The 27,640-nt window shown below is 41.1% G+C and overlaps 1 protein-coding gene across 6 annotated transcripts in view; it reads left to right on the top strand.

Moving 5' to 3' along the window:
* Positions 1 to 27,640, top strand: part of STXBP6 (syntaxin binding protein 6) — a 263,219-nt gene that overhangs the window by 43,910 nt on the left and 191,669 nt on the right. For 5 of the 6 annotated variants that reach the window (XM_082619220.1, XM_082619222.1, XM_082619224.1 and 2 more), the window contains exon 2: positions 27,087 to 27,275. In XM_082619220.1, coding sequence (XP_082475346.1) covers positions 27,087 to 27,275 — 189 coding nt within the window. Of the gene's footprint in view, positions 1 to 3,621; positions 3,832 to 27,086; positions 27,276 to 27,640 lie in introns of those variants that run through there. The other variant, XM_082619223.1, reaches the window with a different exon arrangement.

Here is a 27,640-nt window from a genome sequence, read left to right as displayed (position 1 = left end):
ACTCTGGCAATTTCAAGAGTTTTAAGAGTTCTGTGCCAGGAACCAGGGAGAAAGACCAAATATGTACTTCCCATTACATCACAGTACTCCCCCAAAACACACACACACACACACACACACACACTCTCTCTCTCTCTCTCTCTCTCTCTCTCTCTCTCTCTCTCTCTCTCTCTCTCTCTCTCTAAGGCATGTCTTATACAAACTGCAGAAAACAAAAGACAGAAAATCCTGAAGGAAGCCAGAGGGGGAAAAGAACACCTTGCCTGTGGAGGAACAAGGATAGGAATTACAGTGGCTTCTTGCTCATCAGAAACCATGCAAGCAAGAAGAGTGAAATCTTCAGAATGTTGAAAGAAAAGAACTTTTTCATTGAAACCAACAACCTTAATTGAGTTTCTGTGCTCCCATCTGGGATATAAACAGGAAAGAGTAAAGAGTAAACCGTGAATGCTGCCCTCAAGCAGCTCCTAGGTGGGCTGAGAAAGAAACGTAGATGCTACATGGGTTTACATAAAGTCACGTCCCTTCTCCGGGCCTCATTTCTTAATCTGTTAAATGAGAGTGTTGGAATAGATTAGTGGCCTTTTATGCTTTTATTTTTCCCTTTCTTTCTTTAGAAATAGAACTTTTATTCAAGGGATCTCGTCTTTAATTTGGGAGCAAATAAAACAGGTAACAGTGGAACTGTTCTATTTGAGCTAGAATAGTTGATGGGTGGGAAGTGATGCTGAGGCTTCCTCCTCCCCATCCTCAAGGAGGCTCCTGTGGGGACTCTGTGGGACCTTCAGGGCACTGGGGGAACACTAGTGGAAAACTCTAGCCTAGCAGGACAGGGGAGCCCTTTCAGGTGTGAAGACTCTATAGCCAAGCCACTAAGCTATTTGGATGACAGTTTTTCCTTTACCTTTAGATGTGTCTTTCTTTTGGCCTAATTTCTTCCCTACCTAATGTTCTGTGTACATCCATGTTCAGTGTCTTTTCTCATTATACCTAAAGGGCTTCTCTACTTTAGGTCCATCTTCTTGCCATTTTTCTTCTCTCATATCTCTTGTTTCTTATCGATTTTTTCCACTTTAATTTGTGTGAGTAGACTGGCCTTTTTAGGATACAAAGAAAATTATGAGAGGTAACACTTACTGAGTGACCATGGTGGGTGCTGTTCTAAACAGTTTGTGTAAATGATCTCATTTCATCCTCACGATACTTCATGAGGCAGGTATTAATATCATGATTATTTTACAGTTGAGGAGACCAAAGCAGGCACAAAGAGGCAAATAATGCGATGAGGTCAAAGAGTAAGAGTTGTCAGAACTGCACCTGGCGTGTAGGTTAGCCCTTCCACCTAACTGGGGCCTAAACTTTTTTACTTTCACTTTTTTAGTTGTTAATTCTCGGGAAGGGTGTGCTCACACTCATTCATGTCTTGGTAGCTCTAGAGCTATGTCTCTGCTTCCTTTCCTTCCCCCTTCCCTTTTTTTTTTTGAAAAGAGAGAAGCAAAGAAACCCTATGTGATGCCAAGAACAAGATAATTAAGGTTTAACCAAAACTCACGAGAGAAGTGGTTTGGGGATTGTTGTTCTGAGTGGCTTTCTCAGGATGGGGGAGAGGGAAATGAAGCTGAGAGTTTCAGGTGTAGCAAGACCATTTAGGCTGACAGTTGCAAGTTGACCAAGGAATTTGCTGTGAGGAAAGAAGGCAAGGGGAAAGGGGGCAGGGCCAGCACTAGCCCATTGTCAAAGTCAAGAGAGAGTAGAGTAATGATGGAAAGTGGAGACAGCTTCCTGTTTTGAAAAGCTAAACAGCTTTTAGGTAATGATTTATCTTTTGTGCTGCTGTGCAATTTTAACATTATTAAGTGTCGTATGAGGACTATTCTATTAATTATATTAAGAATAGTCTTAATATAATTTGCTGAACATAATAAGAAATGTGTGCCATCTTTGATCTGTGCTAAAGTATATTGTTGCTACCAAGAAGAGATCAAGGAAAAAGTAAATGATTAATCAAATTCCTGAGGACAAAAACCTTTGAACTGCAAAATGTTATGATGTTTACTTAGCAGAAACAAGTCTACTAAATGGCCAAGAAGCATTACAAGAAATTAACCTAGAAGCTTTTGGCCAACGTTCGACCTATTTCATCATAAATAAATTTAAAGTGTGAAAGGTAACTTTTGAGAAGTAAAATTCATGTAGATCTGTTACTTTTACCTATAAAGTGATAAAACTTTAGGAAAATTTAGCCATTTCTCTTATTATTTCAACTATTTGGGGTGGGGGGAAGACTGAGTTCCAAATATAGAAACACATTTCCAATATATATAGTAAATCTGTATAGCGAGATCAATAGAAAGATATGTACCTCATGGAAGCATTTTTCTTTCCATTTACTGAGTTCTGAAAGTAATGTTCAGGTTTATGACATACTTGGTTTAAAGCAGGTTCTGAAATCTGGTGTGTGTGAGGTTTTTGAAAGGAAAGCGATAAAGTGTATTGGGATCTTATACACAGTTTACTTTAGAACAGATGTTGGAAACCAGGTAGGCCTTCTAAAAGGGAAAAGTATGGGTGGATAAACATCCAGGAGAGTTCAATCACTGTATTTCTTTCTTTCTTTTTTTTTTAAAATAAATTTCTTTGTTTAGTTTTTAGCTGCAGTAGGTTTTCGTGGCTGGGTGCGGGCTTTCTCTAGTTGTGGCAAACGGGGGCTACTGTTCATTGCAGTGTGCAGGCTTCTCATTGCGGTGGCTTCTCTTGTTGCGGAGCACAGGATCTAGGCTCACAGGCTTCAGTAGTTGTGGCCCGCGGGCTCAGTAGTTGTGGCTTGCGGGCTCTAGAGTGCAGGCTCAGTAGTTCTGGCGCACAGGCTTAGTTGTTCTGCAGCGTGTGGGATCTTCCCGCACCAGGGCTTGAACCTGTGTCCCCTGCATTGGCAGGCGGATTCTTAACCACTGCGCCACCAGGGAAGTCGCAATCACTATATTTCTAAGGTAGTTTTCTCCAGGTGGTTTGCCTGTGGATAAATCCCAAAGATATGTTTTATTCCCAAGAAGCTTATTTTTCAAGAGCTGCTTGATAATTTGGATACCCCTAAAAGAAAAATAAATCTTTTTACTTTTATTGGGAGTCCATGGAAACTAAGGATAATAATTTCTGTAAAATTTCTGCAGTGCTGGAGATTGGGCTTAGCAGCCCAGGGCAAAATCCTACCTTCTTTAAGAAGCATTCCCAAATCTCCCTTGTAGGAGTTAATCTACACCTTCTTATTTATGGATTTGTTCACTCATTCAACAAGTTATTATTGAAAACCTGCTATGTGGGATTAAAACTGGGAGCAAGATAAACATAGTACCTGTCTTCCCAGAGTTCGTGGTTTTGTGGGAATACAGAGTAAACACAGAGCTAACAGGCAGTATCATTACCACTATAATGGGTGAAGTTAGGCTGCAGGCAAATCTGGGAAGAATTCCTGGAGAAGGTGTTCTGTGAGCTAAGTAGGAGCTAACTGGATGAGCAGAGAGGATCAGGGGCACCATATACAAGGCTGGGGACAGCTTTGTGAAGGGAATGAAGGAGGAGAGTGGTTCTGAAATGGAAAGGAGTTCAGAGTGGTTGAAGCCTGGACCATGAGAAGGAGGAAGGAGTGGCAAGGGGAGAAGCTAGAGAGAGAAACAGTGGCTCTAGAACCCTGAGAGCCGTAGTGGGTTTCACTTTCCTGATGGCACTGGTGAGCCAATGAGGTGATGGCAGATGCTCTATAAGCATCACAGTGGCTGCTGTGTAGGGTGTGCATTGGGAGGCATGAGGTTATCACAGTTCAAGGTCCAAGAGGTAAGCAACTCCGTCCCGGAATGCCACGTTTAGGGTTGATTTCCTGGGAACTAGTCGTGGTGCCATGTACTGCATCAGCCAGGATCCAGTCAGAAAATAGATGCCAGGCTGATATTTCAGATAGAGGTGATCTGATGTAGGAATTGGAGACACAAGGTATTGGAGGGCTGAAAGAATAACTAGTGGAAGCAGAGGTAACACAGAGATTTGTAACTTCAGGAAACGGCTGCTGTGCCTGGGGGTGGGAGGAGCAAAAGGGAATGGGTGTGGTTAACTAAACCTAGAAACTCAGAGGGGCCACCATACAGCTGACAGGCCAACTGCCGTGCAGTTGCATGGGCCTCTGGGGAGGGACTACCTTATGGCCAGTGCTCCCACCGTCCGGGGGGGTCCACGGCTAGTATATAGAGTGCTAAGAGCATGGGGAACTGGAACAGCTGCTACTGTGAAGTCTGACAGGAGCTGGAAAACGGGAGAGTTCCTTCTCCCCACCTTTGCCTTCCGATCTGCCGGTGGCTCGCAACGGCAGAATTGAACAAGAAACCAGTTGCAAGGGCGTCTGGAAAATGGGGTTTGCAGACTTCTAGCTCCAGCATCATAAAGCAGAGTACAAAAGGGTGGGCTTGGGCTAAGAGACGGCTGGTAAATAATCTGCCCCAGGTATTTGAGGAAAGTAACTCTAGCTCTACCTTGGGAAGTGGGTTGGAGGGAGGCAAACCTGGATATTGGTTGATCCGTTCAGAGGTTGTTATCAAGACAGGACAGGATGGTTGCCTGACTGAGGGCAAGGACAGAGAGAGAAAGAAGTGGGTAGATGCGGAGAAATTTAGAATGTGGAATTGCACAGAATTTGGCAACTGATGTATTGTGAGGGGTGAGGGCATAGATCAGAGGGAATAAAGGAGCAGGAGGTAAAGAGGAGGCTTGTGTTTCTGGGTTCTGACTTAGGTGGCTGGTGGTGCTGTTTATGGAGATAGGAACACGGAAACTGTTTAGGGGAAGATGATCCATTCAGTTTTGGACTGTTGAGTCTGATGTGTCTGTGGTTCATCCAGGTGGAAATTCATTGTGGATGGCTGGGAAGAAGATGTAGATGTGATTTGTTTTCAGCCTATAGGTGGTACTTGAAGTTTTAGGAATGAATGAAATTGCCAAGGGAGACTATAGGCGGCAGAGACAGGAGAGCTGTAGGCCAGAACCCGGAGGAGTAACAGCATTTTAGGAACGAACAAGGTAGTGGACACAAGTTTGTGAAGGCGACTGTGAAACAGTGGTCAGAGAGGTTGGAAGAAAACCAGAGCACGTGATGTCCCAGAGATCAGGGAAGAGTGTTGGAAAAGAAGGTCGTGGTCAACAGTTCAGGCACTCAGAGGTTTACTGTTGGATGTTTTTGATGCTTCTATACCATACTCATTAAGTTGGCCTGTTTTTCATTGTTACTTATGGGTGATTGTCCTCTAGAATAGTGTGGGCCTGGGACACTGCAGCACATCCCTCAGCATCTGGCATTGCTCTTGTGCACATGAGTATATCTGTGAGCATCTGGCATTGCTCTTTTGCACATGAGTATATCTGTGAGCATCTGGCATTGCTCTTTTGCACATGAGTATATCTGTGAGCATCTGGCATTGCTCTTTTGCACATGAGTATATCTGTGAGCATCTGGCATTGCTCTTTTGCACATGAGTATATCTGTGATATGTGTTTGTTGCATTGGGTTATTTAGGTATCTGCAAACTCCAGCGTGTGGATTGGCCATTTGATCTTGTAAATAAAGTTTTATTGGAACACAGGCTGCCCATTCATTTATCTGTTGCGTGTGATTGCTTTCATGCTGTAACAGCAGATCTGGGGAGTTGTGACTGAGACCCTATGGCCTGCAAAACCTAAATTATTTACTATGTGGCTCTTAATGTTTGCTGATCCCTGCATTATGGTCTTGAAGCTGTTTTATGTAAGCTGGTAAGATTTTATCTTTGAATTTCTTTTAAAAAAATCCGTTTAATATATTTAGGGAGAATATGGAGCATAGAACATGCCTTCTCTGGGTTGGTCATGGTCTTGTTTTTGGTATGAAGGCAGCAGAGCCAAGGGAAAGAAAAGTTAGCAGATGGTCACAGCAGTCTCTTCAGCATGACTGTGGGGCTGAGTAGTACCCTTATAAGGAAAACTGCCAGCCCAGGGATGGTGGGACAAGAGGAGCGTGGACCTTAAAGGCATGCGTTTAGGACAGGCCTTTTCAGCCCTGTGATGTACCAGCCACTGTGCTAGGTGCCTGCATTCTCCAGTAGCTCAGAATCTGGTTGGAGGCACAGACCCACCAGCAGAAACGTACAGTTGCCTGTAATATGCCAGGCACAGTGATAAAGCTGCACATGTGGTACCTAAGAGGGGCAGCTAGCCCAGCCTGAGGAGAAGCCGCGGGAGGAAGAATGGCCACACCGGAAGGAGGCCACCAGGGCCTCGGGTGCCGCCCCGCCACGTGGGAGCTGGGAGTGGGTGTGGAGGGGAGGAGGCTGGGCGGGGAGGTCTACCAGCTCTGGAGTCGGAAGTTCTGTGTGAGAAGTAGGGCCCTTGAGGCTGTGCAGGCATGGAGACAAGTGGAGACAAGGCAGTTCTCAGCGGTCTACTTGTCTGTCACCAAAGTTTGTCTTCTAGGCATTCTTTTTTTTTTTTTTTTTTTTTTTTTTTGCGGTACGCGGGCCTCTCACTGTTGCGGCCTCTCCCGTTGCGGAGCACAGGCTCTGGACGCGCAGGCTCAGCGGCCACGGCTCACGGGCCCAGCCGCTCCGCGGCATGTGGGATCTTCCCGGACCGCGGCACGAACCTGTGTCCCCTGCATCGGCAGGCGGACTCTCAACCACTGCGCCACCAGGGAAGCCCTAGGCATTCTTTTCTTTATTTTTTAGCTGACATATTTAGTGTGGTTTGCGTTTGTGGGAATCGTAACCTTGAACTGGTTGGGTTTTTTTCCCCTCTTACATAAAGTACAGAAGTTATCTTGCATTAATTAATATGTCTTTTGACTGGATTTGTCTTGTCTTTAGGGATGATAAAAGCTCAGTGAGCTGAGCAGGTTAACATAGGCAAGGAAAGTTTTCTGTTTATTTAGAACTGTGAACTTGCTGTCATTTTACTATCCACACCCCTCAGTAACAACAAATTACACATTCACAGTAATCTGACTGTGCTCCGCCAATGGCTTGTGTGAACGGATTGGGCAGGTGTTAGGCCTATTATATGAATAAAGAAAGTGAGATACATACTTAGATTTTAAGTTGCTTGCCAATGTTCATTGCTTCCAGTAAGTCCTTTTGTTTGCATGTAAGAGCAACTCATTCCAATTAGTTCAGGAAAATAGGAGTTTTTCATTACCTTGCTCATGAACCAGAAAACCGGGTGTACCCAAGAGGCTCTGAGTGTTTCCTTTCCTTTTCTCTGTCTACTTTATCTCTCTCTCTGTCTCTGTCTCTCCCTCTCCTTCTCTCCGCATATCTGCACCATCCTTTCCTCAATCTACAGGTCAGTTTTCTCTCTAACTTTGCCTTACATGAATCTGTCTTTCAGCCTCTCTCTGCATCATAAATGACAGTTAAAGCTTCAGCTCCCACTGCTATTTGGGTCATTAACTGTTTTCTTTGAGAATCTGATTGGCCCAGCTTCTCTTTTTAAGTGAGGCCATATTGTAGCTGGATTGACTCTTCCTGGGTCAAGGGCCTTTCCTGTTCCACTCAGCTTGGACTTGGAAGGTGTACCCATGTGGTTTGTAAAAGCAGGTGGTTGGGCAGCTCCCCTGAGAACCATAAAGTGAGAAGCAAGGCATCTTGAGTTGTGACCTGTCCTGTACATCCCTTCCCTGCCTAGCTCATAACTCACTTCCTACATGTAGTTCCAAAGATACCCTCTACTAATGTAACCCAATCCTCATGGGTAAAACCACACATTCATTTACCCCTTTCCTAACAGGAAGCACCCCAAAGTCATAGTCAGCTGCTGCTACATTGAGAAGCAGTCGTGGGACCCCATCATCCAATCTGAATCCACAACTCTCAGTGATGTCCATTTCAACTCTGCTTCTCTCACGATGCAGTCTAGCCATTCTGAAACCCATGGACTAAATGTTCTGTGTAACACCCAACACATCCTGTGTACAATGGTGGAGACTCTCTTAATGCTCATTTTTTTTAAAAAAGGGGAAAAGAAATTTCCGCCCCTTAATCTAGCTGTGAGGTACATACATTGGTCACCAGCTCAGCCTATATTCTGTCTAGTAGACTAGAGCCCACATCTGGTGATGGGCAGCCTCCTGCTGGTATAACGAGGCCAGATGCTTGGACATAGTAAGATGTATTGGAGGAGCCGTGACTGCTAAGCCTTTGGCTTGCTGCCTTTCCTCTTCCATGAAATGAGTTCCCTGATCTGTAAACAACTACTCTAGAGATATTGTCTTTGGCTGTTGATTGACCTGGGTCTTTGGAAACACCATGGAATCTTCTATTTTCTTCCTATGCCTTTTCTTCTATTTTTCTTCTCTGTGTCTTGTTAAAGTCTGGTTGTGGAGGTTTTTGTTTTTGTTTTTGTTTTTTTTTTATGAGTTCTTTAGTAGTTAATGATGTGACACAGAATAAAATTATCAGCTGAGTGGCTACATCTCAAGCCAGAATCTTTTTGGATTTTTTTTCCATTCAACTCCTGTTAAGAGTTTAGAGCACTCTAATTTTGTAATAGATAGAGTAGGTATCTGTGGGGCTGGGATTCTGTAATCAAGCTTGTTTATTACTGAGCATTCTTTCTTGGCTAATTTCCATGTGGTTTCTGAGTTAATTGCATAGAAAATAAAAAGACAAATTTCATTTTCCGCACTGTATTGACATGACTTTTGCATTTGCATTTAATCATTTGCACTTCTTCTATCTCAGTCCGTACAGTGAGCTGTCTTTATATTTACATACCATTGAGAACCATATGATAAATGAGGGGTAGAATTAGAACAGAGGAAATCAGCATAGTTATTTTGTAAATACCTAAGTATCAAGGAATGCTGCAGCCATCAAACAACACCAAATAACTTCAAACTAATTAAGGCATTGGAGTATTTTTTTAAACATACGTTATTTAGTCTTAATCTAGCTGTAAAAGTTCCTGTTCCCAAACCTGTCCTCTTTCTTTTCAGAGCTTCCCAGCTTTTGCTGGGTTGGGTGGGGCTTACCAATAAGAAATGGATACAGCTATCCAGAGCCACAGGAGGATTTCTGTGTTACAGGAGCATACAGACACGCACATACATATAGAATTAACAGACCACATTTATAATGATGTGTAATGCTAGGTATTTCAAACAGATGGTGATTGTCCTGGGAATGATGCTTTGGCATCGTGTCCTTTACTGCTCTCTAGGTATTTTTGAGGTGAATACAGACATCTAAGAAGTCTGCTGCATGGGCTATGAGCAAAAGGCCAGATTTAAACATTCTTTTAAAAAAACAAAATGCAGGTCTTATATGTTTAAGCTCTCTTCTTGAAGCCAGGGGTTCTTAGCAGTGGTTATTGAGAGCCCCCTGCAGTTCTGGGCCTCTTCCAGTGAAGCCTCCTGCCCATGCCTGTCCTGCTTTGCCTCTCATGTGCATGTCTCCAGGCTAGCACAAACTAGTAGAAACTCGATGAAATGCCTGGTCAAAAGCAGGAAAACATGGGTAGGTTTGAAGGTTTGGCCCTTCGAATTTCTGTGGAACACTGACTCTTTCCGATTTATATTGAGATTAAATATGATATCAGTGAAAGAAAACTACCAGGCTGGTGTTTTAAGAAAACCAATCAAGTAGATAAACATCCTTGAATATGCATCTTTGCCCACTTGTGTGATGATTTCCTTAGTATTAATTCTTAGGAGTAGAATTGCTGTGTGCCAATTTTCAGAGCTTTTGATAAATATGCCAAAAGTGTCCTCCAGTTGGCTGTGTGTGAGAGGCTGCAGGAGTACCCACCCTCCACATTTCACCTCATTTGTATTTGTGGCTCCAGAGCCTGGTGGCACTTTCTCAGAGCAGTTGGCTTGTTGGGAGGGGTGAGAATAGAACGTGTATATAAACTTCTAAGATGACAGAGTGATATGAACATTGGATTGTTTTTGTTTATTTTGATACCCTTAGTTTAATTCCCCCAGATTCATGTGATGATTTCTTGATCTCAGCTTTACTTTCCCATTGGGCAGTAACATTTTTTTTTTTAAATGTGCTCCCTCTGCCTTATGTGCTCCTAGAAACTTTCCCAGTCATGCTAATTAATTTAGTATCTACATCAGGTTCTTCATACTCAATAACCATACAGAAATAAATTAGCCAACAGGCCAGATGTAAGAAAAGCAGGGCAACGTGGATGATGGTAAACTGATATTAAGACTCAGTTTGGGAAATAAAATAGACAGTGGTGGGGATGATGAATTTGAGACTGGACCGTGGTCAGTGGTGGGAGGAGGGGGTGCTGCTGGGAGAAGACTGTAGGACTACTTAATGTTGCTGGAACTTCAGGAGAAACTAGAAATCGGTTTCACATAAAATACGCATTTTTTTCTTTTTTCTTTTTTTTTTTTCCTAGAGTAATTTATTTATTTATTTATTTTTAAATTTTTTGCCTTATAACAAATTTAATCAGTTATACATATACATATGTTTCCATATCCCCTCCCTTTTGCGTCTCCCTCCCACCCTCCCTATCCCACCCCTCCAGGCGGTCACAAAGCACCGAGCTGATCTCCCTGTGCTATGCGGCTGCTTCCCACTATCTATCTACCTTACGTTTGGTAGTGTATATATGTCCATGCCTCTCTTTCACTTTGTCACAGCTTACCCTTCCCCCTCCCCATATCCTCAAGTCCATTCTCTAGTAGGTCTGTGTCTTTATTCCTGTCTTACCCCTATGTTCTTCATGACATTTTTTTTTCTTAAATTCCATATATATGTGTTAGCATACAGTATTTGTCTTTCTCTTTCTGACTTACTTCACTCTGTATGACAGACTCTAGGTCTATCCACCTCATTACAAATAGCTCAATTTCATTTCTTTTTATGGCTGAGTAATATTCCATTGTATATATGTGCCACATCTTCTTTATCCATTCATCCGATGATGGACACTTAGGTTGTTTCCATCTCCGGGCTATTGTAAATAGGGCTGCTATGAACATTTTGGTACATGTCTCTTTTTGAATTATGGTTTTCCCAGGGTATATGCCCAGTAGTGGGATTGCTGGGTCATATGGTAGTTCTATTTGTAGTTTTTTAAGGAACCTCCATACCGTTCTCCATAGCGGCTGTACCAATTCACATTCCCACCAGCAGTGCAAGAGTGTTCCCTTTTTTCCACACCCTCTCCAGCATTTATTGTTTCTAGATTTTTTGATGATGGCCATTCTGACTGGTGTGAGATGATATCTCATTGTAGTTTTGATTTGCATTTCTCTAATGAGTAAAGATGTTGAGCATCCTTTCATGTGTTTGTTGGCAGTCTGTATATCTTCTGTGGAGAAATGTCTATTTAGGTCTTCTGCCCATTTTTGGATTGGGTTGTTTGTTTTTTTGTTATTGAGCTGTATGAGCTGCTTATAAATTTTGGAGATTAATCCTTTGTCAGTTGCTTCATTTGCAAATATTTTCTCCCATTCTGAGGGTTGTCTTTTGGTCTTGTTTATGGTTTCCTTTGCTGTGCAAAAGCTTTTAAGTTTCATTAGGTCCCATGTGTTTATTTTTGTCTTTATTTCCATTTCTCTAGGAGGTGGGTCAAAAAGGATCTTGCTGTGATTTATGTCATAGAGTGTTCTGCCTATGTTTTCCTCTAAGAGTTTGATAGTGTCTGGCCTTACCTTTAGGTCTTTAATCCATTTTGAGCTTATTTTTGTGTATGGTGTTAGGGAGTGATCTAATCTCATACTTTTACATGTCCCTATCCAGTTTTCCCAGCACCACTTATTGAAGAGACTGTCCTTTCTCCACTGTACATTCCTGCCTCCTTTATCAAAGATAAGGTGACCATATATGCATGGGTTTATCTCTGGGCTTTCTATCCTGATCCACTGATCTATCTTTCTGTTTTTGTGCCAGTACCACACTGTCTTGATTACTGTAACTTTGTAGTATAGTCTGAAGTCAGGGAGCCTGATTCCTCCAGCTCCATTTTTCGTTCTCAAGATTGCTTTGGCTATTCGGGGTCTTTTGTGTTTCCATACAAATTGTGAAATTTTTTGTTCTAGTTCTGTGAAAAATGCCAGTGGTAGTTTGATAGGGATTGCATTGAATTTGTAGATCGCTTTGGGTAGTAGAGTCATTTTCACAATGTTGATTCTTCCAATCCAAGAACATGGTACATCTCTCCATCTATTTGTATCATCTTGAATTTCTTTCATCAGTGTCTTATAATTTTCTGCATACAGGTCTTTTGTCTCCCTAGGTAGGTTTATTCCTAGGTATTTTATTCTTTTTGTTGCAATGGTAAATGGGAGTGTTTTCATAATTTCACTTTCAAATTTTTCATCATTAGTGTATAGGAATGCCAGAGATTTCTGTGCATGAATTTTGTGTCCTGCTACTGTACCAAATTCATTGATTAGCTCTAGTAGTTTTCAGGTAGCATCTTTAGGATTCTCTATGTATAGTATCATGTCATCTGCAAACAGTGACAGCTTTACTTCTTCTTTTCCGATTTGGATTCCTTTTATTTCTTTTTCGTCTCTGATTGCTGTGGCTAAAACTTCTAAAACTATGTTGAATAATAGTGGTGAGACTGGACAACCTTGTCTTGTTCCTGATCTTAGAGGAAATGGTTTCGGTTTAAAATATGTATTTTTAAAATGTACATGGGCCAAGAACATTTATTCTTGCAAAACTACCCATTGGTGACCTCAGGTCTGTCCACCCCCACTTCAGTGAACAGGTGGGGATGTACATTTTAAAAGTTCACCTTTCACCTTCCTTCCTCCCACCAACCCCCGTAAGACTTAGTACCAAATGGACATCTGAGGAGTTTATATTTGTCTCAGATACCTTTTTTCTGTAACAGCTTCTCTGACCATGTTTCCTCCCATACATGTACCCAGAGTTTCCCTTTGCTGTTCTGAAAGTGTGTAGGGTCTGTGCAGAAGTGAGTATGTCCCTCCAGGGAGTCCTCTGCACTCACCTTAGGTCCGGCTGTCTCCATCTGTCTTGAAGCATCCAGGGCACACTCCTGGCACAGATCCCAGGTGGAAGCCCATGCATGTGTCAGGTCACTCAGAGTTAACAGCTTCCATGGCTTTCCATCAAAGTGGATCTCCCAGCATAATCCGTGCAGGTTGACCTAATTAAATTCTTTAATTACATCTCAAGGACAGGCTTAGCAGAGTAAGTAGCTCCTTATCACCAGCCTCTGAAGGATTAAAATACCTGCCTCTTCTGCTGCTGTGAAGCAGCAGCTTCAGACTCCTCATTTGGTCCAGGGTGGCCTGTTTCCTTGTGCTTCTCCTCGACTAGACTCTTTCCGTTGGATAGATCTAACTGGTCTGTAATCTCCATCCCTTGTACAAAGCCCATGTCACGGAAATTACTCAGTAAATGTGTGAAGAAGGATAGGTCCTGTCCCACGGTGGAATTTCTTTGTTACCTCTGATAATAAGGAATAATGTGTTTGGAGCAGAAATGGTCATCAAAGCCAGATGGTTGTCCTCTTAGAAGGCTTGGAGAGCTTTAGCTCCACGTGATGTATTTCCCTGTCTGACCATGAGTGGTGAATGATAGTGACTGTTATTCATCATCCCCTTGCTTAATTGCTGAACCCACTGGCCCAGTCTTAATTAATTTCTTCTCAAATGCTGCATAGAATTGCTTGCTTGTTGATTGTTGTTCTTCTCCACTAGGATGTAAAGTCTGTGAGGGAAAGGACTGCCTTGACCTTAGTGTCCTCAGTGTCTAGGACAGTGTTGCATATTGAATAAGTGAGGCTGTGTCTTATCCCAGCTCTGCTCCTTGTGTGTGCCTTTCCTTTTCTTGCCCTTTTTTTTTTTAATGTCTACACAACCCTGCATCTCCCTTGTGTAGCAACACTGCCTCCACACTGGGGCAGACTTCAGTTGGCTCTGTCATTATTTTCCTGTGTAAGCTGGCGGTTCCCTATGGTGAGGCAGAGAGGTGCAATGGAAACAGGACAGGACTGCAGGAAGAAAACCCATCTCTTTTCTGGCTGAGTCTAGCAGAGCCATCAAGGTTTTTCCCTTCTCTGAGCCTTATTCTCTTTACCTGTCTGGGAGAAATGATGATACCTCCCTCATAAATTGGGCAGATGAAATAGGATGACACTGGAAGTAAGCTTTGTAAGATACACTGTGATGTGTATATGCTTTTGCAGGTATAAGCTGACATGCTTACATGCCCGTCTGCCTTTCAAGGACCAGGGCACCCCAGGTAAAAGCAGGCTGACCCAGGGAGCTGTTTTCCTCCTCCTTTATCCTTCACAACAGTCTTGTGAAGAAGTGGGTGACACTACCCCATCTTAAAATTGAAGGTACAGCTCTCAGAGATCTAGAATTTTACTCAAAATTATTAATCAAGTAAAGGCAAAGACAGAGCTCAGACCTGATCATCTGATGACAAACCTAGCCTTCTTTTCACCACCCAACATCTAGAAGATTGAGTGGGGGGTAGTGACCACTCTGCCCTTGTCCTGGATTCTGGTGCTGGATTACGTGTGCTTGAACGTCTGTATAATTTGTTAATGTGTGATACTATAAACTTGTGCTAGTATTAACCTGAGTTAGTATTAGAGTAGTGTTCAATTTTCAATTGATAGATTTTTCTTCCCTAACAAACACTGCACAGCTGGTTAGGTCAGAAGTTAGTTATTTTCTGGAACATGCTGACTAAGATAGGGGTTGACATTGAATGACAGAAGAACTGATCGAATGGGGCAGAATCTGCATTTGCATATGGACCTTGAGTCTGACCTGGATTTGTAGGCTGTTCTGTGGCATCCCCAATGCATAGAATGGGGATGCCTGCCTACCCACCCATCCATCCCTTTCACATTGAGATTTCACTGTTGATTGGATGGTGGATCCTAACCAAGGCATTCTAGTTTGTTGCTTCTGGGGAGTCTCAAGTGAACCTGTAGAGACTCTTCAGTTACCCAACAGGACCTTGTGCAGCTGCTTGTGGAAGTCAGGATAATTTTGGCATTTCTGAGAGCATTTTAATAGAGCACTGATTACAGATTGCAGGCACCTGGTGGTGGTTTTGTACTGAGGCTGAAGGGTGCAGTTCCAAAGACAAGAACTGGACTTGATAGATTCCTATTTTCCTCCCCTGTTGTTTCCAGGGCCTGGAATAAGTGCTGAGAAACCTTTATAAGAGCTGATCCAGGTTCTTGGTGTGGTTAGCATTGTGCTTTCAGGAGACCCCCCCAATCCAGAGCATTAATTCCCAGACTGGTAATAGACTTGTGCCTTTGCCCAGGGCATGTTCTCCTTCCAGTGGCTCAGAGCACTGAAACGGTAGGAGGGGCTCCTGTTAGTTGGGGTCAGTACAGAGCCCTGTGGCTTGGGACTTGGCCAAAACAATTCTATGCTTCTTGGACTGTCTCAACCTGTTCCATTTGGGCAGGCCATCATTGCTTTTGGCCTCGACAGCCAAATGAGAAAACATAAAGTGTGAAAATTCAAGGGAATAGAAGGTGATAGCCAAAAGTTGAGGTTTAGAAATCTATGGGCTAGGGATATTCTAGTCCAACACTTAATTTCATGCCAATTCATGAGAAAAAGGATGAATCTGAGAAGAGTCGCCACTGTAATAAATGATATTTTCTCTCTTTCCCTCTCCCTTCTGACATACCACCTATTCTCACCTTCCACAAACTTGGGATTGCTATCATAACTTCGCAGTTATATGGAGAACATCGCAGTAAGGTGGAGAATAGTGGCTAGCCCTCATCTTGGCCTTGCTACTCTTTAGTTGTATGATTTGGGAATTACCCTCTGGATTTCAGTTTTCTTATGATTTAAGGAAGAGAATTGGATGAGCTAGACAATCACTAAATCACTTCCAGCTGTTAGATGTGTAAGCTTAAGAATGCTAACATACTAACTTGCACACATCTTTCAACTGAAGTATAAGCTGCTGGTGGGTAGGGCCCCAAAATTTGTCAAGCAATGGTTGTTGGTTGGCTCATTTGGAAGGTCTTGCTGAGATCCTACTCAGTAAAGTCAAGTGCATAGAATTCCTCTTGCCAAGCGTTTCAAATGTGTGAAGCCAGGGGCATTGCTGTTAGGGAAGCAGCTAAGGTTGCTTGAAGCATTGGCAGTGGAAGACAGAAGACACAGCAAGAGTATGGGGTAGGAGGTAACAAGGAGGGTCCCAGTTGTGCTTTTGAAATACCAGAGGGGGGTAATACAGCAAAGGAAGTGGAAAGAGGAGTTTTCCCTGAGAACCAGCAGAAACCTTTGAAATATGTGCCTTTCATTTTTAAGCCTTTTCCGGTTAGGAAAATAGCCTGCAAGGTTCATAAAACTGCCTGGTGGCAGCCATCCAAGATCCTCCCAGGAGTTGACTCCTGTTATAAACGGCTGGTCTCCAAAGGAGGGTGGCAAACAGCTGTGATGAGGCTTTGGTGGGCATTGTCCTGTTTGTGGAGATAGAGCTTTATCACAGACTCTCTGTTAATGTATTCTGAACTCCCCAATTTTCATCTTGGAATCAAAACGAGCTCTATTCTAACTAGATTACGTGATCCTCTTTGCCAGTTTCACCACATGACCTGCACACCCAAGATGAGCAGATATCCAGAAAGAACGACTTCAAACTCCAGCCTGACTCATTATCTTTAGTAGCTGGGCAGGGATGATAACAGTATCTTGTCCACCCCAAAGCAAGGCTGATCAGAGGCAAAACTGTGAAGCAGATGAATTTGTCTTGATTTACCTGGAATGTATTTCTATCTCATCTCTTCCTACCTTTTTCATTTCTTCAATAGGAGATAGGGAGAGAAAAGACTACGAGTATCACGCTTCCTAGGTTCAAATCCTAGCTCTGCCCTTGAAAAGCTACATGATCTAGAGTAACTTACTTAACTACTCTGAGCTTTAGTTTCCTCATCTATAAAATGGAATCTCACCCTCCTCTCTCCCACATAAAAATGTATTAATGAGGACTTTCAGATACCAAAGTCACATGTTTAAGTGTACGCATCTCCTGTCGGAATTTGAGGTGCTGACGGGAAAAGCTTTTGGAGGCTGGGAGGGAATCTTTTTCAGCACCATTCAGATTACACTGCACAGGCACAAAATCATGAACTTGATTGTTGGGGAGACTGATTAAAGTTGAAATGACAATCCTTGGCTTGATCCGTATGGGAAGAGTTTAATGACCTTATTGAAAATCTCATTTGTGAAATTGAGCCGTTGAAGGACAGAGTCCTCAGTCTTTTAAGTTGACAGTGTAAATATGTATAACAGGGCTTCTGGATGTATCACATTTCTTCTGCGCCCCTCATTGCTGTGAAGGACTTCATGTCAGAGTATAATACTGATAAAATGTCAATTACAGAAAACTAATTGAAACTCTCAAGAAATTATAAAGTGATGATATTCTCCAAATAAGGGATTCAAGTAGGAAATACTCCCAGAATTGATGATTTAGAGACTATTTTGAGAAGTTTTGCTCTGATTTTTAGATTTTTAGAAAATATATAAACTTGTTTCAACTACTTTTGGTTTTTGTAGGTTTCATACACTTAAAATTGGAGGATCTTTTTAAAGGTTTATTACCTTTTTAGTGTTATATTCCAGGTCTGTTCTAAAACAAATAGCTGAATCAAGAGAATTTATAATTTACCTAAGATTTGAGTTAACAAATATCTGATATAAAAGGCTCATTTTATGCTTGCTGGAGGATTTGTTCATTGATTTGTTTGTTTTTAATGGTTGATATGTTTGGTCTTTATTTTTTAATCCAAAACTTCTGTTGTAAACTTCTGTATACATCACAAAGAGAAAACACCTGAACCACACTGTCTTCCACTTCCTTTCATGTGTGGGTTCAGTGTTTCCCCCATTGTTTTCTCTTCAGTGTAAGTAGAAGAAGCACACTAATTCAGCAATCAGTACAGAGAGTGGCACACAATTAAAATGTTTATTTTCATGTTGTCAATCTTCGTGTGGCTTGGTCCATATTTGGTTGGAATAGATTTGTCTATTATGAGTGTTGTTAATAAACAATGCTCTCAGGCCAACATATTGTTTTGTTAGTTTGCCAACTAGCTGTTGGGCACCACAATGACATGAGTACTCGAAAATTGGGAGATGCCAACAATTGGAGCTCCTTTTGGTTCATTTTCCCTTATAACCCTTTGTTCTTTCTTTGATATGCTTAAACTCATTTTTAAGGCTTGCCTCACACTTTGGATCAATAATTCTGTCATAGTCCAGTGAGTGCACCCCAGCCTGCCCTTCCCTTTGGTACTTTATTTCTCCCCATCACTGTCAAGTCGGTATATGGGTACTGTAGAACCAACTTAGCTGATCCTGGAAATTTAAACTTGTGAATGTGGAGGTTCTATTACAGAATAAATCCCTCAACAAATCCTCCAAATGGCGTATTCCCAGCACCTTTTTTTGTTCTTGGTAATGTTATTTTTTGGCTTTGTCATATCATCTGTTAAAGTTAGGAAGTGATCGACAAGGCGGCTCAAAAGTACCCCACCACGTAAATAAACTTGTGTAAACACAGGTCTTGTGGTCTGGGTGCAGAGAAGGGTTTGTTCTTTGGATATTAAGCCTACAAGAAGAATGTGCTTACTGAACATATAAACAAGGAAAGAGGAGATGACAATAGTCTAGATTTATAATTGAAGCAGACATGAGTCACCGGCTTGGAGGATCCTGTGAACATAATGTCTCATACAAGAGGAGGGTTAGTATATACACGGAAGAGAAAGCCAGCCAGGTCTTATGGTATTTGGTAGCCTGATGGTAAATAAGAGCTTCTTTTCCTTCCTTAAGGAGCTAAGTGTCATGACCAGGGTTGCTGTGTGTGGTTGTGCTGCTTTTGCACTGCTCCAGCGATTGTGTCCAAGCGAGTAGGTGCAAGTGGACATCTGGCTGGCATTCTGCGCACCAGGTCGTGGGTCCTGGCATGGAGCTGCATTTGCTCAGAGGAAAGGTGACGTTTTCTTCTCACCAAAATCACTTCCAGACCTTGTGGTAATCATTCACAACATCTGCTCTCCTTTCTCACAACTCTTTGAAGGTGGAAATTTATCTGCTTTCACCTTTGGGATTCCCAACACCATGCCTGGACTGGAGTTGAAAAGAGAGTAGGGCAGACTGATAATTGGATCTCAGTAAAGTAAATTTTGATATATTTTCCAGTTTGGGGAGAAAGAGTGTACCTCAAAAACAATTTTTTTTAAGGAACACTCTAGTCAAGTTATAGTGGAATAAGAATACTACCCTGCAGAATCTTGGGCCTATTTTTCTTTGTTTCAAAATCCAGACATAATCATATTAACATTTTGGCAGACTTTTTTCTAGAACTCTCTATATGCATATGAGTACACACATATAAGTTTACATTCATGAGCTCGTTTTCTGTTTTGTAACTTCCTTGTTTTCACTCTGTATTATGTCATTTTTTCAAGTTAGTATCTATAGATCTGTGCCATGATTTTGAAAGGTTATGTGATAGTCCATTGGGGTGAAGGGCTATACTGCATTTTAACAATGTAGATTGAATATTGATGGGTATTTAGGTTGTTTATAATGTTTTGCTCTTAAAAATGGATCTGAAGTAAGCATGCATCATGTATAATACACACAACATTTCCTTTTTCTCTAGTAGTAGAGTTGCTGGTTCTAGAGGTTTCAGTTCAAATACTAATTAATCTCTATAAGAGAGGAATTATAACTTCTTCATAATCCTGAGACCAATAGGGGTGGGTTAAAAACACCATAGTTTACCATTCATAAGCGCACATACCTAAAGATTCTAATTTACAAAAAGAGCAAGCTTTGGAAGATGCATTTAGCAGCTGTCTTGATTGTATACTTGGGATTGCGTGGAGGTGTTTTGTAAATCATGAAGTACTGTACAGACCTCAGTGACTCATTACTAGAGCTTTACAGAGCATCTGCCATGTACTCTCAAAAAAGGTTTACAGAGTCTTTATTTTATAAATAATTCATTAAATACAGAGAAAAAACAAAAACCCAGAGACAGTGGATCTGGACCTGGTTGTACAGTGGAATAAATCAAAGATATCATCAAGAAAACAAATCCCAGACCTTGCCCCCACAGGTCCCCTGAATCTGTGTGAACAAGACCTGGGGACCCCAGTTGATGTTGATGTACACAGTCTTTGTTCGGAATTCCCCCTTTAATATATTTTTTGGTCTGTCTCCAAATATTTTTCTAGCAGAATAGAGAATATTTTTAGCTTTTATACATATACTTAAAATTTTTATTTTTCTTGTTTGTAAGTTTCTGGCTTTTTCTAGGATATTTTTAGCAGATTTGCTGTATGACATTGACTTAGTCTCAATCTTTGTAAATCTTGTGAAATCTTAATTATGGGTTCTTGGTCTGCCATCCCCTTCTGGTTTTATACCATTGGCAAGCCCCTTCCTTAGCCCTTGTTTTTTCTACCAGAAAAAAATGATGCACTCATAGTGATTGCAATTTTCAACTTTGAATGGTATCACCAGTTTAAAGTTATCTGTCTAGTCTAGTGGCATATCTGACTCCCCTTTTAGATTCTGTTTATAAGAACTTTTAGTTGAGAGTAATAGTTGAAGTACATGGAAAAATTGGCTGGTAGGTTGAAACTTTCATCTAATTAATTTATCCTCATGCTTCCATGCTATGGATAGACTAAAGTTTTCATCTTGAGAGCTATCTTATCCAAGAGTAAAGTTGTCTAAGTAGAAGTAGAATTGCATATTTCTAATAATCAGTAACCCTTACTTGAGTAAATTTTTATAAAGTAGCTAAATTGACCTCAAATTATCTCATTGGTCTTAATCTATGAAACAAAAAAAATAAAATTGATTTTTATTGCCTAACAAGTTGCATATTTTCTGGCTACTAAGTGAAGTTTTTGGAGTACAGTTAACATTTTTAGATTATCTCTAAGTTTAATGACTGTGTAATAACATCTGACTTGTAACATTTAGTACTTAAATACTGTGGAGTTTAAGGGAAGCAATTTAACATTTCTCTACTTTGGCCTCAATATTTATAACATCCCCCAGTTCCTTGTCAAGGTAATTGTGTTTCTCTTTCAGGACATGAGGCATGGAGTAGAAACAGTTGCATACAGTTATACTTGAATCATATTTATCCTTTAGAATATTACCTTGGACAGTATAGAGGGACAATGGTAGCAAGATGGGAGTGGTACTAGAACCCTTTTAGGAGGCATCCAAATCATTCAAACCAGGGATGATGGGGATCCGAATTAAGGTAGAGGATGTGAGGATGAAGAGCATCTGGTGGAGCCCAGAAATATTAAATTGGATCTATAGAACTTGGTAATTGGTTAGTTGTTATGGGGACTTGGAGGGTTTGAGAGACAAGACTGAGTCTAAATTAACTCTTAGTGGAAATGCTCAGTTGCCAGCTAGACACATGGATTTAAAAGCAGGAAGGCAGTGGGATCTGGGTGCATGATTAGTGTCATCCAATTAAAGGCGGAAGTCAAGTTGCATTTGTAGAATTTCGAAAACAAAGTGGCAATGTAGAGAAGTTCTATCTTAGAGAATAACCTTATTTCTCTTATTTCTAAGTTATGTGAGGTCACCTCACTAGAGTTTCCATGCACTAGTAGAGACCAGCTGATTCTCCCCAAAAGTGTTCTGGGATGATATCCTGTTTGCTGTTAACTTGCAGAATTCTGAAACTTGATATCGGCTGGTTTTGAGTGCATCTACCTCAGGGTTGAGTCATAGTAACTAGTTTAAGAGGGTGAGGTCTAAAACCAGGCATTCTGGTTACTTGTTGGCAATGGGAATATAATCGTCATACAGTCCAAATTACTTGTGTTGGCATAGCCAGTGCCATACCATGATCAGAAGATTGCATGTGAAGCGTGGCAAGTGAATGAGGTTAGAGAATCTGTTATCTAATAATATTAAGCGAAATAAATGTTGCCTCTGTTTCACCAGAGGCAGAGCTTACCTCTCAGGTGAGAAATATTTAAGCCCTGTCAGCCCCACCGCCTTAGAGCCACCTGCAGGATGATGAGTGCACCACCACAGGTCATCTGAGGTTTTAATGAGTTCCTACCACTCCTCCTTGTCTCTTGACCACAGAGGACACGTGTCAGTTCAAGTACTGGAAATGGAAAATGTTAGTGTTGGAATGCAAAAACATCTTACCTCTCTACCCCTTAACTTACGTACTTCATCTGCCTCCTCCGTGAGGTCCTTGGAGTTTACAGCTCCTCCTGGAGAGGAGGATTGTAGGTGGAGGACCATCTCACTACCATAACTATGTGCTGACAAAAGTGGTTATGGGTTAGATGGCTTAAAGGGAGAAGAAGATAGATGAAAAAGCTTGAGGGAGAGGAAAGTTAACTGTGATTAGTTTCCAAAGCTACCACTTAAGGCAGCCAGTTGCTTTGACTTGCAAATCATATTGTAGGTTGGTTTCTTGGATGGGAAAGCTTTGTAATTATAGCCTTTAGAAGCTGTGGACCAGGAAGAGAGAAAACTTCCATGGGTTGTAGGGGAGGAAAAATAATTTTCCCTTTACTCTTCTCAGTTCTTAGCTGAGACCCCTGTAATAAAAGACAGATTAACAAGAGAAAACCAATCAGAAGTTTATTAACATGTATACCTTGTGTATACATGGGAGATACCCTGGGAAAAATGAATAATTCCCAAGGTGACTTAGAATTCAGGATTAAATACCATCTTATTAGGGAAGGGGGACAAGGTGTACACCTCTTAGGGGAGAGAAAAAGATTTTTAGAAAAGATAAATGGGCCCTTACAAGACTAGATGGGAGGTGTGACAGTTTGTGACAGAGTGTGTCTGAGTGTGGTGTCGACTTCTAGTCTACTGTCCTGTGACAAGAATCAGTCTTCTCTGGTGGATGAAACTCCTGGAGAGGGGATTTATAACAACCGAGTGCCTTTTGGAGGATCTGTCTTTAGACAGATAAAGGGAATTCAGAGAAAGCCTGTCCCTACATTTGCTGTTTTTCAGATACCTTTGGCTCAAAACAATCCATATACTAAAGCAGAATATTTTGGGGCGGCATGTCCTGCTCCCCTTCAGGGTGATGTAGGTTGGAGTAACTGTGGTCAGTGGTGTACCACCGCTGTGTATTCATCTTGTTTTCCTTACAAAGAGGTCCAGCTGTGGGCTGGACATTGATTTACCAGTAGGAAGATCTAAGACCTGAGAAATCTGCTTGGTTGAATGGAGAGAAAAAGTCCTGTACATTCTCTTCCTGTATTCTCTCCTGAGAATACACTCCTTTCCATCCCCACAGTTCCTCCTTAGTTAGGCTCTCAGCTTTTCACTTAGGTGTCAGGATGGCTGCAGTTAGAGAGTTGTTTAAACTACAGATCCCAAGATTCTTATTTGGTGGGGGTAAAGGAGGGGCCCAGGGGTCTGCATTTTTGAAAAGCTCTCCTTCCCGAGTTCAGACGTGCAGCCAGGTTTGGGAGACACTCATAGATTATTTCCACGAAGCTACATTAGTACCCCTTTTACATTCTGATTCTTTCTCTTCTAATCCACTGTCCATTCCCATTTCCAGGTGGCATCAAAAACATACATGCGTGCTCCCAGGCTTGTTAGTATCCTTGGCCTGGACAAAAACTTTAGACAATTTCCCATAAAAATGAGCCTGAGTGTCTCTTGTGAGTGAGTTTCCTGAGGGTGAAACCTATAAATAGCTCATCCTGATAACACTTTATACAGAGCCCTCCATATGTTAGACTGTTTATCCATATTTAGAGGGTTTCATACCCATGAGTGAGAAAAGCAAAGCTTTGGTAAATAAAATCCAGTTTCTCTTTTACAAATACCTTCTGTCAGGGATGGCTACATTTACTCAGTTTCTGCAAGTTCAGAGGGTCTTTTATTTTTCATATCTTAGTAGGAGAGTTAATAAAATTTTTCCATTTTAAGCATTCATTATGATTCAGGCACCAGAATAAGTGATTTGCATGCATTGTTTCATCTAATTCTTTCAATGCTTCCATGAATTAGGTGAAGCTTTCTCCATGTTGCAGTGAGTAAACTGAGGGTCTGAATTTTAAGCGATTTACCCACATATAGGCCTTAAGTTTTGGAAATAAGATTTGAACCCAAGTTTGTCTGATTCCAAACTTGTGGTCAGTGAAGTTACTGGTTTTATTTTTCCTCTTTTTTTCTCTCTTTTGTTCTTGGCTGCTGAATATCCATACAAAAAAACAACAAAAGGCCATTTCCATTCCTTACCAGTTTTTCAAAAGAAGAGCAAGATTTCCTGAAAATTTAGTAGCACATGCATGTTGCTCCTTTTCTTTTTTTTTTCTCTGACAGATTTTGCATAGTACAATGGTAGCTTTCTGTTTCTTTTAACCACAAGTTTTGAAAAATGTGAATCTGAGTTGGAAAAGCAAAAGTCTTGCCACAGTTGGGAAGGCGCTGTTTAGAGAATGCCTGATGAGTTTGGGAAGATGACTTTCTTTCTACATTGCTTTTATAGGACGTTTGAAGCCACTGTGCTACCACTGGCTTTCTCTTTCACGTGTCCCCAAATGCTGAGAGGTGAGAGGCCTTGGAGCTAGAAAAGAACTAGTTTCTCTCTTTTTAAAAATATGTCCCTGTAAATTACAACACCCTGCATAGCAAAGTCATGGGGTAAATCGCAGTGGGGGAAATTCTGTTTGCTAATTTATAGGAAATCACAGGGTGTCAGTTAGAGGTCAGCACATTGAGAAACTCCATCATCATTTTGTACTCAGCTAGTATGAAGAACCTGGTGGCAATGATAAAATGGCATGATCTGGGCATAGATCTATAATGTATAGACAGAGGTATAGATAGATAGTAAACACCAACACTATTTATTCTTTATTTCTGCTGCCACTAAGAAAACCTACTACAGAACTGAAACCACGAGAAATTTCTTTAACTAGGGGAAGGTTCTTTTTTAATATATCTCTTTCCTACTATGAGGTTACAGGTGTGGGACCAGTTACAGGTGGACAGCTGTGTGGGCAGCATTTGTGAATCTTGCATTGGGAAGGATGTTTCATGGTCTTCCATCGTAAATCGTCTGGATTTAAGGGAAACCTTTGATGTAGTCAGTAGTCAACTCCTGGAGAGCAGAGAGCATATCTTAGTTATTTCTTATATCTCTATACTGAGCATTGAGGTGGCACGTAATAGGTGTTTGTTTGCCAACTGGCTCGATTTTACAGCAGGTTGATCAGCTCTTTGAGCTACTGTTACCATATATAGCTGTGCTGTTGATCCCTCTGCAGGATCTCTGAATCCTCTGTACAGCCTGCATGACCAGCCCATTGGCCTTCTCTGCACCTTTAGTTCTGATTTGTTATTTGCTTGAGCAAATGTTGGTTACTGCTTAAGACATAGACTCTGACTAAGATGATGCAATAGAAAACATTTACTCATTTACTCAAGTTGCAGCTGAGTTTTTGGATGATAGAGTGTTAAAATTCAGATTGACCTTGAATATAATAGACACAAATAAGCAGAATCAAGACCTTTAGGGAAGTACAACTTTGGAAAACTAAATATAATATGGGGACTGTGTATATGTAAATTTGAGGGGTGGGGGGGGACTCTTTGGGAGTCAGCAACATGATGCTTTATTTTCTTAATTATTGGGCACCCACTGCCAGTTAACCACAGGAGCATAACATGTGGGAACTGCTGGGTAACATTTCCAAAATACTTGGCATTAGTCAGACATTTTTTTAGAATTGTGTGTCCACTTTGGCTGAAGGAAACTGTGGAGAATTTGGCGAGGGTCCAGAGCATGGCAATGAGAGGCAGAGGAGCACTGGAAAATAGGACCCATTGAAAGAGGCTAATAAATAAGGATTAATTACTTAGCCTGATCCAAAGCAGCTGAAGGGTGATTAAATTAATGGTCTTCTGTTGCATATGTAGTTATTATGTGGAAGATGATATAATTATTTCTGCTATGAATAGAATTAGGGAAATGGGTTTACATTAGAGTTAAAGGAGATTTTGAAGTTGCATAAAGAACCTCTTGACTTTAAAGATTTTTAGACAGTGGAAAGATTTCTCAGCTGGAAATGTGAAATCATGGTCCTTACAGAATGGGAATGGGGTGGGTGCCACTTGCCAGTTGGTCAGGTGCAGCTGGGATAGAGACTGACACACTTTCTAGATCTCATTTTTTGCTGCTCATCTCACATTGCATTTGTCATTTTCAGTGAGTAAATCTGTATTCCTTTTTTGTTTGAGTTTTTTTCAGTTATTACAAATGTAAAGGCCTTCCTTTTAATGATTCAATAATGCATTTCAAGCAAACCACAAATTGAAAATTACTTCATGTGTGAATCAACTTGCTGCTCATTCTTTTTTTTAAATTTTAGTTGATTTACAGTGTTCTAGGTGTACAGCAAAGTGATCCAGTTACACATATATATATATTTTCCATTATAGGGTATTACAAGATATTGAATATAGTTCCCTGTGCTATAGAGTAGGTCCTTGTTGTTTATCTAATTTTATATATAATAATGTGTTTCTGTTAATCCCAGATTTCCAATTTATCCCTCCCTACCCTTTCCCCCTTGGTAACCATAAGTTTGTTTTCTATGTCTGTGAGTCTGTTTATGTTTTATAAATAAGTTCATTTATATCATTTATTTAGATTCCACATATGTGATATCATGATATTTGTCCTTCTCTGACTTACTTCACATAGTATGATAATCTCTAGGTCCATCCATATTGCTGCAAATGGCATTATTTCATTGTTTTTTATGGCTGAGTAGTATTCCATTATGTGTGTACACCACATCTTCTTTATCCATTCATCTGTGGATAGACGTTTACATTGCTTCCATGTCTTGACTATTGTAAATAGTATTGCTATGAACATTGGGGTGCAAGTATCTTTTTGAAATAGAGTTTTCATCTTTTCTGGCTATTTGCCCAGGAGTGGGATTGCTGGATCATATCTGCTGCTCATTCTTATACGAGCCTTTGTAATACTGCCAATTCCAGCTTGCCTTTTCTTTTTCTTTAGAAAACTCACTGCGTGCCCTGCTCGCTTGGTCAACAATGAGTGCCAAGTCTGCCATCAGCAAGGAAATTTTTGCACCTCTTGATGAAAGGATGCTGGGAGCTGTCCAAGTCAAGAGGAGGACAAAGAAAAAGATTCCTTTCTTGGCAACTGGAGGTCAAGGCGAATATTTAACTTACATCTGCCTGTCAGGTAATGAAAATGAGATATGAATATTATTAAAACAACTTCTGTTTTAGAGCAGTTAATTCTAAGGTGTCCAGGAGGGTTATAGCCCAAGGTTTGGATACACCTGCCTTTCCATTCCTTTCCTGTTTCTCTGTTACCTTCTTTGATCCTTATTTGCTCATGGCACCTTGGCTTTTGATGTTGCCTAGTATGGAAAGGTAATGAAGTGCAATTTTAATGTCCTTTCAGTTTCATTAAGAGCATCTGTAAAGGGTTTGGCAAACACTTCTGTTTGTCCATACTTTTCCTTCACTAGGGCCTTGACAGAAAGTGGGCTATCTGAGATTTTTTGTTTTAGAACACTTCCTGGTATTTGGATAATTGTTACT

The sequence above is a fragment of the Mesoplodon mirus genome (genome assembly GCF_964341445.2).
Source record: "Mesoplodon mirus genome assembly, chromosome: 4".
Classification (NCBI taxonomy): Eukaryota; Metazoa; Chordata; class Mammalia; order Artiodactyla; family Ziphiidae; genus Mesoplodon; species Mesoplodon mirus.
Note: the sequence above shows the minus strand (reverse complement) of the source record. Positions and strands in the feature narration are given on the sequence as shown.